The following is an 11,097-nucleotide window of genomic DNA, read 5'->3' as shown; positions in this document are numbered from 1 at the left end:
CAAAGCACTAAAAGGGACATTAGCCTCTAATCAGATTCCAACAGTTCATTAAACCTGTCTTTCCAGAATCACTCTTTGTCTTTTCCCTGGCTTTGCAAGGCGTATCTTCTTCCCTTTTCGTCTGGGCAGGACCTCCTCCCGGGTAGGAAGCAATATCAACTCATTCTTCATTGTCCACCAAGCAAACAGCCTAGGGGATGCTTTGTTAGGGTAGGTTTCTGGCTGCTGTGAAGGGCAGGGGCACTGAGGGCTGCGGGAAGGCTTCCTTGAAGCCCGGATGGTTGCAAGCCAATCTGGCTGTTTCCATCCACGGAAGCAAGTGGCACATTAGGATTTGAGATCCATGCCTGATGTGTAAACAGCTCACCAGCCTCCGTGAAAGGATTTCAGGCTTGGAACAAATTAACTGAGCTTGCCGGGGATACCATGGCTCTGAGCTATTAGGATGCAGAATGCCTACAGAATATGGACAAGTCAAAAGCACAGATTTAAAATAAATGTATCCTGCCAGTTTTAATAATATTGCACATTTCTAAGAAAAGAACATGACAGCAGTTTTTCTTCTTTTCATTACCTGATAGGCTAGGTAGCATGGAATTTTTAAATGCTCATTAGTTAGCTCTAGAGTAAATTTGCTTTTTCTTCCTGTTGATGTCTCAGAGCAAATATTTGTGATAAGAGGCCCTATACATTTTATTTCTTCTTTTTCTTAAACAAAAAGGAGTGGCAAGAAATAGAGGTAATTAGAGCTTTACTATACTGCACTCTGTCGGTGTTATTTGGTAATAAAACCATTTATGATTTGTTGAAGTGGGAGTTGTTTTTATTTAACTGTCTATTTGATGGAAAAGCAGCTCTGTGAAAGGCAGAAGCCTGCAGGTTTAGAAATGCTATTAACCTTTGTCATCATGTAGGCAAAATATTTAGAAACAGATCTCTTTTTTCATGAGACCGTGTTAGTGTCATGTGCATACATTCTGTGATTGAGCAAAGAAATCATTCTAAAAACTCAAATCTAGTTATTTTTGTTTTCTTAGTTTGGGCAGGATATGAAGGTAAAATTGACATTCTAAACATGTTTTAAAACATGATTTTGGCCTGAAGCAAGCACTGGTAAGTGTCTTTCTGACTCTTTTCATAGATAATTGACTTTAGAAAATCCCCAAAGCAAGGAAAATTAGTAGAAAATAACCTTGATTTAATGTTTTCATAAATATTGTTTGCAAATCTATTGAGTCAAGATAGAAATAGGCTCTCCTTTAAAGAAGTGGTAGATTCAGCCAAACATACACCCAAACATAAAACAAATTGTTATCTATTTTTGGGTTACGACTTCAGGTTAAAAATTCATTCTCAATCCAAAATTTATATTAGTTGTTTTTGAAATAGATCTTTAGAGTGGTTATATTAGAAATTTTCATTTGATCTGAATTGCCATACCAAAATTTAGTCTCCAGAATTATATTACCTTGTTTTAAAAAATATGTAGATTTTGATAATAATATGAGAACATAGTTATTATTTTTTAATCTGTTTTCTCCTTCATGGATTTCTGCACAATATAACCTCCAGAACTAAGGAAGAAGGAAGCTTGCCTTCTGTTTCCTCCACTACTGCAGAAGTGTGATGAATTGCTCCAGCCCTATATATATTAACTTTAAGGTTTCTTTACTCCAGTTTATTATAGTCTGACCTCCAACCCAGAGGTCAGCGAATCAGACTGATTAATTCAACTTCTTGGTCATTATTTGAAATGATAGTTCCGAATGGGGTGATAATTGGTTATACTGCTATTCTCATTTAATTATACTTCATTGTTAAAAAATTGGGTTAGCCGTACTAAATGTACTACAGTGAAGGAAGACTCTAACCAATGTCCTGTTTTGAGTGCTTTATACCTGACTCTCCCCCTCTTTCTCTCTCTCTTTTTTTCTTTTCAGAATATCAACACCTTTGAGAACAGAATGTTAATGCTTGATGGGATGCCGTCAGTCAGAGTCAAAACAGAGCTTTTGGAATCTGAACAAGGGGTAAGTTTCCAACGATGCCCCACCCTCTTCTCTTTATGATAGTGGCAGTCATTTCCAGAACATATGGAAGTTTGCAGAACACTATTGAAGTTTGCAGAACGCTTCTGATTTGCACTTGCCTGTGCTTTTCTCTCTTGAGTAAAAATCACCAGGGACTGATTCTCATCCATTTGCAACCTCAAATATTACTAACCTGGAGAAGATAACTTCCTAAAATTAGGAAAGTACAGCAATCTTATAAGAACCATATGGCTGGGGCGCCTGGGTGGCTCAGTTGGTTGAGCGTCCGACTTCGGCTCAGGTCATGATCTCACACTCTGTGAGTTCGAGCCCTGCATCAGGCTTTGTACTGACAGCTCGGAGCCTGGAGCCTGCTTCAGATTCTGTGTCTCCCTCTCTCTCTGCCCCTCTGCTGTTCATGTTCTGTCTGTCTCTCAAAAATAAATGCATGGTAAAATAAAATAAATAAAATAAAATAAAATAAATAAATGAACCATATGGATTTATTTAAATTAGTGACTGTTTCGAAAAGCTATTAAAAACCCAAAGCAAAGAAGGAAGTATTAAAAAATAAGATGGGACCATCAACTCCATGTCAAAATGGCTTGTTTCTTTCTTAGTGAGGAAATTACAGAATAGAGGTATGGGACTGTGACTGTCGGATTGATTTGTCTTTTGACACTTGTATTTACCCTTTTAAACTTGATGAGTACTAGAGAGTTGAGGAAATACAGGTCAGTGAGTTTGAAATGCACATAAAAGCAAAAGAAGGTTTAGTTAAGGATTGATACATCGTGAAATTGACAAATTAATTTAAGGCTAGTGAAAACATGAAGACTTAAGAGCACATCTTTAAAAGGACATAGGTGATTTTATCCTTGTTAACATTTGTAGCTTCACAAGTTAAAATTATAAGGGCAGTATGACTGCTAACAGCAGCGGCTGACCATGTTTTGTATTTAAGTGAGAAAGCATTGCTCCTGTGCCTCGGTCCACACTGCCTACCTGTGTTATTAACCCATTACCACTGAGGCAGTGTAAACAACCATGAAAAGTACATAAATTAGATATTTGATCCTATTAATATATCTCCTATTCAGAAAAAGCAAAACATTGGCAATATTTTGTAATTGAACAATCAGAACAAATATCAAATGTGCATAAAATTTTACTTTTAAGTATCTTTGTGCATGAGTCATGTGGGACCCCATTCGAGGGGTTAGGATACTCTTCAATATTAAAAGGACTTCGTAATGAAGAACTGAGGGATCCAGTTGGTATGGATGTAGAGGGTTTCTCCAGTAACCTCCACATTCCTGAGCAATGTGGGGCTGGGTGTACTGTTTCTCAATGTATATTTCTCTTCCTCACTCTAAGCCTGTGTCTGGAACAGACCCCCATCATGGGAGGGGATATCATTTCACCTTTATGTTCAGTGTTCATTGTAGTAGCTCTGCAATGAACTTGGTGGAGTATGTCAACCCATAATGCACCTTCCCAGTTCTGCGCATGACGTGATGACCCACTCATGTGGGTTTGTCCTGAAACTTAGGCAGTGGAGCATCCCGAAAGAAAGATTGTGTGGCAGCTGTTAATATCATTCGTTCATTGTAGACAAAGCTTCGGAAGAAGTCCTGTGTTCACCTGGATTTTGTAGCCTGATTCAATAAGCTACACTCTATATCCTCCAAACTAAGTAGTTTTTACCTTTGCTGTTTAACACCACACAGGAAATAAATCCTTTGGGATTTCTGTTTTCTTAGTCTAAGTGCATAAGCACCAATTTCATAAAATAAATTTCTGTACACCCCATGTTTAACACCCCATGTTTAACACACCACACAGACCATAGCATCTCATTCACAGAGGATAACCTTTTTTCATTGCTGATGGAAAAATGGAAAAAGTGGCATATTCCACTTTGTTGGTTTTATTTCACAATATGTTCTTCAACTTGACTAGCAGTAAAGGTACTCAAGTGATGCATGTTGGAGGAAGGCAGAAAAGGACAGAAGGCAGGCAGAGACCACTCGTCAGAGCCGGGATGGTGCATTGTGGTCACGGGCTCTGGGAATCTTTGATGGTATCAGGATGTTTCTCTCTCCTGTATTATCAATTTACAGTTTTAAGGTAAGTTTGAAAGAGTTAGATGCAGAAGAAACAAAAGCCAGTATTTCCAGAGGTTTTACAGCATGTCTAAGAACCTCAGGCCACATCATTTATGGAAAGTATTTACTGCCCTTAAATAGAGCCAGGGAAAATGGTAGGTTCATAGGTTTTATTTAATGCCTACTCATTAAAATCAATTTTCCTTCTTGTGAATGGAGCTGATGTTAGTGTTTTAACCCTAATTTAGATAATGTACATGGAAGGGAAAGGAAACCTTGATTTTGTTATTTTCTTTAGTTTTATATGTATTTCTTAAATATGTGGCAGATATAATTTCATTCTCTTTCATGGTAAAGCTTGAAGAGAAGCAGTCTACAGTGTTTAATGGAATGTCTTATGACCTAATTATTTATGGAAAACAATAACTTGTCTTTAGCCATTTGTAATACTGTACGTCAATTCTTCTTAAGTTAGAGATAAAACTAGATTTTAGTGAACTTCACATTTGGTCATTTTGCTGGAGTTTATAATTGGGGGTAATGGGATGGGTAATATGTTGTATAATTTCAGAATCAGAACTCTTTTTAGATAAGGAATATTAGAATTCTAAAGATTTCTTTATTTCAGGGGCGCCTGGGTGGCTTAGTCGGTTAAGCATCCGACTTTCGCTTAGGTCATGATCTCGCGGTTCGTGGGTTCGAGCCCCGCGTCGGGCTCTGTGCTGACTGCCAGCTCAGAGCCTGGAGCCTGTTTCAGTCTGTGACTCCCTCTCTCTCTGACCCTCCCCTGCTCACACTGTCTCTCTCTCTCCTAGAAATAAATAAAACATAAAAAAAAAAAAAAATTAAAAAAAAAAAAAGATTTCTTTATTTCAATCTTACAGGATTCCTTATTTTTTAAATTTTTTTAATGTATTTATTTTTGAGACAGAAAGAGACAGAGCATGAGCAAGTGAGGGACAGAGAGAGGGAGACAGAGAATCCAAAGCAGTCTCCAGGCTCTAGCTGTCTGCACAGAGCCTGACACAGGGCTCAAACCCACGAACCGTGAGATCATAACCTGAGCAGATGTCGGACGCATAACCAGCTGAGCCACATAGGAGCCCCTCCATCTTATAGGTTTCTTTCCTCATTTGCTGTTAAAAGCTGGTTGAAGTTTGATTCTTTATAGGAAAATGTAAACCTTGGTGAAATTAAAATAATCACATGTGTGATTATGGGCTTCTGAAAAAGATGAACTATTAAGTTACAATAAATATGTTATAGGAAGTGATCTCTGCATCCCAACAATGAATGAGAAAGTCTGAGCTTGATGCCAAGGATTGGATTCCACGGTCACTCTGGAAAACCTAATTTTGAGACTTTTTAAAGACATTTAACATCTAGTCTCTTGGGGAAGAAAAGTTAAGTCTGCCGTTCAGGCTCTAGACGGCATTGTAAAGATAAACAACTTCACATAACCTCCTGTTTGAGCAGCTCACCAAGAAGGCACATATGCCTTTCTCCCCTCTGACTACAAATAGTGCCTTAGGTCTTCTGCTCCCAGCTGCTCTATACATCTCCCCCCACCCCTCCAAGGAATCCAGGACCTGATGACCACATTGCAGAGTGGGAAGAAAGACTGTGGAACGGGCCCCTAGGTTAGCCACTCTGCTTTCTCTCTTCTCTGAAAATTTCTGGCTGCCTTGCCTCATGCTCTTACGTGTGTGTGTTTTATATTGTGTGACTGTGGTCATCTGTTCAATCAGATTGTGAGCTCTTAGAGGACAAGAACTGTTTCGTACATTTTTCTTGTAGATCCTGGCACATGATAATTGCTCCAGAAATGCATGCTTTCCTTGTCTGGGGATTAGAACTGGCATGGTCAGGAACTAGGGAACCAGTCAGTAGCTTGTTATAAACCTGCTCTGTCTACTTCATCCGGTTGTTGCAAACAAAAAAAATAAAAATTGGAAATATTGGAAACATACATGCTCACAGGTGGCATCGTCTTCATCTTGCAGCCGTGTGAACTTGGGTAGATAGAGGAGCATATTGTCGGTGCCTTCCCTCTGCTTGGGATACTCGGCCTCCTGCATCTTTAGTTTTGTGACATCTAAGTAGATTATTATCGTAGGCTCTTGAAATGTGACTTCCGTTTTCTCCGGGCTTGTTGGTAATACAGCACACGCTGCTAAGCAGTCCATGGGAAGGGCATGTGCTCTTGTGATACACTTCAGGGGCACAGCAAGGAGTGTTGGAATGACTTTGACTGTGACCTTTGGTGCTTGTGTCCTGCTGTTACAAGAGCTTCCCAAATGCTGTCGGCCTTTGGATGTTCTAACATGTTATTAAGCAAAGGACTGAAGCAGGAAGAGGACTGGAACGATTCCACCCAGAGATAAGGCGGTGGCAGAGGAAGGGTACTGCGTCACAGACATGAAATGTGATTTTGTTCCTGGCCTTGCAACTTACCAGCTCGAAAGGCATCAGCAAATTTCTTCATATCTCCAGGCCTCTATGTCCTTATCTGTACAGTGGGGGTGTACGAAGCTTGCTCAACTTCCATCTGACATTCTCTGATTCTGGTGACAGGCCAGGAGGGAGAGAAAGCATTTTCCATTGTGAGTTGAACAGTCGTACTGTTACCCATATCCTACCACTACAGGAAGCTCCCTCTAGAAGTAGAAATGCATAGACTTTAAAGAGGGACAGACCGGAGTTCACGTGCTCCATCAGCCTATGGTCTGATCCACCTGTTGGTCTCCATCCACCTATTTCTCCTCTTCTGGAAAGTGAAGTGAACCACCACCCAGCCTCATGAGAGCCTGCCTGCACGTGGTGGGTGCTGAGTACATGCTCTCTCTTTGAAGAAAAGCAGGGATAAAAAGGGCACCATTTCCTCAAGTTTCAGTAGCTGCAGTTCTTCTGTAGTATTTAATAGGGATTAAACATCTGGGTTAATTTATAATTTGAAAAGATGATTTAAGGTAAATCTTAAATTGGAACCCTTATTTCATTTTTATTTGAATTTTTATTTAAGCATATCTGGAGGAAGATTTCTAACTCTGGGTAGATTTTATCACGTAAAAAACATGGGATAATGAAGCCAGAAATCCAAAATTAAAACAAAATGACACAAAATGATACCATATTTTGGTGTGGCAGTAGTATTTTTAAAAAAAGGAATTGTGGGTTTGTATACTTCGGAGATAACTTATTGATATATTTATAGGTGAGACGATTGGATGTCCAGGATTTGTTGCAAATGAAATGGGAGGGCAGAATGGATGGGGAGGAAGATGAGACAAGACTGGCCAGGACTCAGTCATTATTGAATCTGCATGACAGGGCGCTCGTGTAACCATTCTCCCTAATTTTGTGTATGTTTGAAATTCTTTTTTTTTTTTAATTTTTTACTGTTTATTTTTGAGAGAGAGAAAGAGTGAGCGAGCCCAAGTGGGGAAAGGGCAGAGAGAAAAGGAGACACAGAATCCAAAGCAGGCTCCAGGCTCTGAGCTGTCAGCACAGAGCCTGACACAGGGCTCAAACTCCTGAACGGCAAGATCATGACCTGAGCCAAAGTCGGAGGCTTAACCGACTCAGCCACCCAGGTGCCCCTGAAATTCTTGAAAGTAAATGTTTAACAAGGAAAAGAAGCTCTCTAAATAAAAATATAAAAATACGTGGGGGCACGGGTGTCAGAGGGAGACATGAAGGACATGCCTCACTCAGCCTCACCGTCTGCTGAGTCTGCGGGGAAGGTGCTGACCTGAGTCCGTCACCAACCACAGCAGTGCTGAAGCCTGTGGTTCCCCTTCCTTTCCCTGCCCTTGTAGAGGCAGGTGCAATTCTGACCTGTGGGCATGTAGGCAGAGAGTAGTAGCAAGAGTGGAGCAAAGAGAGAGAAAGACATTGGGTGTTTTGCCAATTTGAAGTGCTCTGAGCGGCCATGACTGGGCCATAAGAAGACCCTGTGTGTCACATGGGGGCATGATGCCTCATGCCTCTTTACCACAGGTGTGGAGCCGGGAAGGATGCAGGCGTGGCCGCAGACCTGTTTAATTGTATTCTCCCTGGCTTCTTAACAAAAACTGCCAGGCCAGAGACCCCCTAGGAGCTCCCTAACTTTAGAGGCAGGACAGAAGGGAATAATGGCCCTTTTTCTAGAGGCAGCTTGCGGCCACTTTTGCAGACCATTCTGCAGGACATTCATAATGAAGTGGTGAAGGCATTTCTGTAACAAAGAACTGACTAGTACCATGAAGTCAACTATATTGAGCTTTTGCTTGATGTTTCTCATTGTTTCTCATCATCCCAATACAAGGAGCTTAGAGCTAGTCAGGGCTCAATAAATAGCGATCCAGATGTTATGTATGGTAAGTGAGAGCCAGTGCCAGACAGTAGAAGACTGAGAATTTTGAGAGAGGTGCTATTTTGGAAAAGACCTCAATCTTTAGGCTTAATGAAGAAATAGAGACAGGTACAGGTATTGTAGCTGAACCTACCCATGGGCTGGGGTGTTTAAGACAGGCAGTTACATGAGCATTTAGTAGCTTTAGAGAAAAAAAAAAAAACCTACAACAAACCTTTTTCTTTACCTCAGTAAACCGTTATGTTTAATTTAACATAAAAAGGTTTAATATATATCTGCGTGTAAAAGCTTAGCAAGACAGTGTTACTTTAATGACTTTATCAGAAGGAAAGAAAAGACATTATAAAAATGCCACTTGCATTACCCTTTAACAGAGCCTCATTATTATCCCCCTACTGGGGAACAGGAGCCCACATAGCTAGGAAATTGGTGGAATTATCTTAGACATATGAATTTGCTTATCATTTAATATTCTCTGATGACCCACTGCTTGAGATCTTTTGATCTGTAGTGAAATCTTTGCATGTCACTACCTCGCTTCAAAGGAAAACATATGCAGAAGCTGTCTTCCTGCTAATACAAGAAGACCATTAAAAAAAAAAACAGGAAAGACTATCTGCACTTGCAAAACTCTTAAGGAGAAGCTATCTTCCACTAAAGGAGCAGAGTTAGACTGGTTTTAATAATGTCAGAAGGGCCAATAAATGTATTAATAGAAAGAATTGAAAATCAATGAGCTGTGATGGTAATTACAGATAGGACCCAAGGGAAATATAGCAGGCAGACCAGTCCTTTCCCTTGGGGCCTGCCCTGGGCAAAGCTATGAAGTTGATAATTCTGCCCTCCTTCTTTCTCGTTAGCAATGGACTTTCTCCTTCAACTTAATTTTCCTACACTCACAGCCCACTCCCGCCGCCATAAAGGCTCACGCTACTCGCAGATGACCCATTCTAACTGTAGTCTCCTTAATTGAGGAATATGTAAAGTGCTATTCTCTCCAGGAGTTATTTGCATTTTTATAGGGTCAGTGCTTTGTAAAAAGGAACATTTTGTGAAGAGATTTCATGCTCTGAGTAATTCGGAAATTTTTGATTTGGGGAAAATTAACCTCTTCAGAATATTTCAGTTTGTGTTCTCCCTTGTAAACTAATCTCTGTAGTAGAGTTGTTGTTTGTTTGTTTGTTTTTTTAAAGGAAAATCTGGACCATGAGGTGTTTCTCTTTACCTTGTGTGTGTTTTTGTGTGCTAACATTTGCCTTCTGATTCACAGTTTCTAACTGTGAATATAGGTTATCTAACCCTTGGGGGCACTTTTGCTTCTCACCGTGAGGGATTAATTGCTATGGGAATTGACCTCTTACCATAAACAACTAGAAAACCAGACAAAAGATATGAAATGTTGTCACTTATCGAACTACAAGCAGCTAAGGACTGGGATCCATCGCTGGGAGTAAGACAGGCGAGGAGGTGAACTCTACTGGTACCTTAGCCCATGGCCTAAAGGCAAAGCAGGGAGAAAGAACCCAAGTAGGGCTTAGTAGTCACTGTGTTAGGCAGGCAGTGATTGGAATTTGGGAGAGGTCAAGGCAATTGTTTTCTGAGGGGAACAATAATAGAGAGGAAGAAGTTGTACAGAGAGATCACTTCATAATGGTCCCATTAAAAGGGTTTGGCTAAGTCCTGATCTGCTCGTGTGTGGAGGAAGACAAGGAAAGAATAAGGAAGACACAAGGTGGAACAGTTCTTAGAGCTCACATATAGTTCACACAACCCAGAATGGAGAGACCCCCTTCATACATGGGGCATTCGGTAGAGATCTCAAAAGGGACACAGGTTAGTAATGGGCTGAATTAGTCCCACAGTAGTCTGGTCTGGGTCCTGCCATGATGGACGTGAGAAGCAAATCCTGAAAGGGGCCAGCTGATCTGCAAGTTGCATAATTGTGTCAGAGCAAAATCCAACACTGTAGAGAATGACACAATAAGCTATAGTCTTCAATAATGTAAAAGCTGTACTGTCTGACATTTGATAATAATGGATTAGGGTGATCAGATAGGAAAAAAAAGTCTAAGAAAATCAAGAAAACCTCAGTGACCTACAGAGCAATCTTAAGTAGTCTAACATATGTACAATAGAACTGTCAGGATGGGGAGGGTGATAATTACTTGAACAAATAATGGCCAGGCTGTGCTTGTATCATGGTTAGCACTCTGCATTGTGAAGAAATAATGGCTGGACACTATCCAAATATGTTGAAAACACTCATATACGAGAAGTTCAGTTAGCTCCAAGCAGAAGAAAACCAAACCAAAGCCTAAAATAATCAAATTGCTGAAAACAGGTCATGAAGAATAGTCTTAAAGGCAGCCAGTGGAGAAGAGGGGAATGTATCTGATGTACAAAGGAGCAAAAGTCAGACTTATCAGATACCATGCAAGACCAAAGAAAGAACTCACTGAGGTAAAAGGAAAAAGCACTAGATAAAAATCTGTATCTACACAAGGAAATGAAGAGAACTCAAAATGAGAAGTATCTATGCAAATATAAAAGATACAAAAAGGGGCACCTGGGTGGCTCAGTCAGTTACGCATCTGACTTTGGCCCA

General features: G+C 40.3%; 1 protein-coding gene across 1 annotated transcript in view; it reads left to right on the top strand.

Moving 5' to 3' along the window:
• Positions 1–1,049: 1,049 nt before the first annotated feature.
• KLF12 (Kruppel like factor 12) overlaps positions 1,050–11,097 on the top strand; it is a 241,689-nt gene continuing 231,641 nt past the window's right edge. Inside the window, exons 1-2 of the mRNA XM_039240081.1 lie at positions 1,050–1,055; positions 1,941–2,030. Of these exons, the coding sequence (XP_039096012.1) occupies positions 1,050–1,055; positions 1,941–2,030 (96 nt within the window). The remainder of the gene's footprint in view (positions 1,056–1,940; positions 2,031–11,097) is intronic.

The sequence above is a fragment of the Hyaena hyaena genome, unplaced genomic scaffold (genome assembly GCF_003009895.1).
Source record: "Hyaena hyaena isolate Hyena2069 unplaced genomic scaffold, ASM300989v1 scaffold_166, whole genome shotgun sequence".
Taxonomy (NCBI): domain Eukaryota; kingdom Metazoa; phylum Chordata; class Mammalia; order Carnivora; family Hyaenidae; genus Hyaena; species Hyaena hyaena.
Note: the sequence above shows the minus strand (reverse complement) of the source record. Positions and strands in the feature narration are given on the sequence as shown.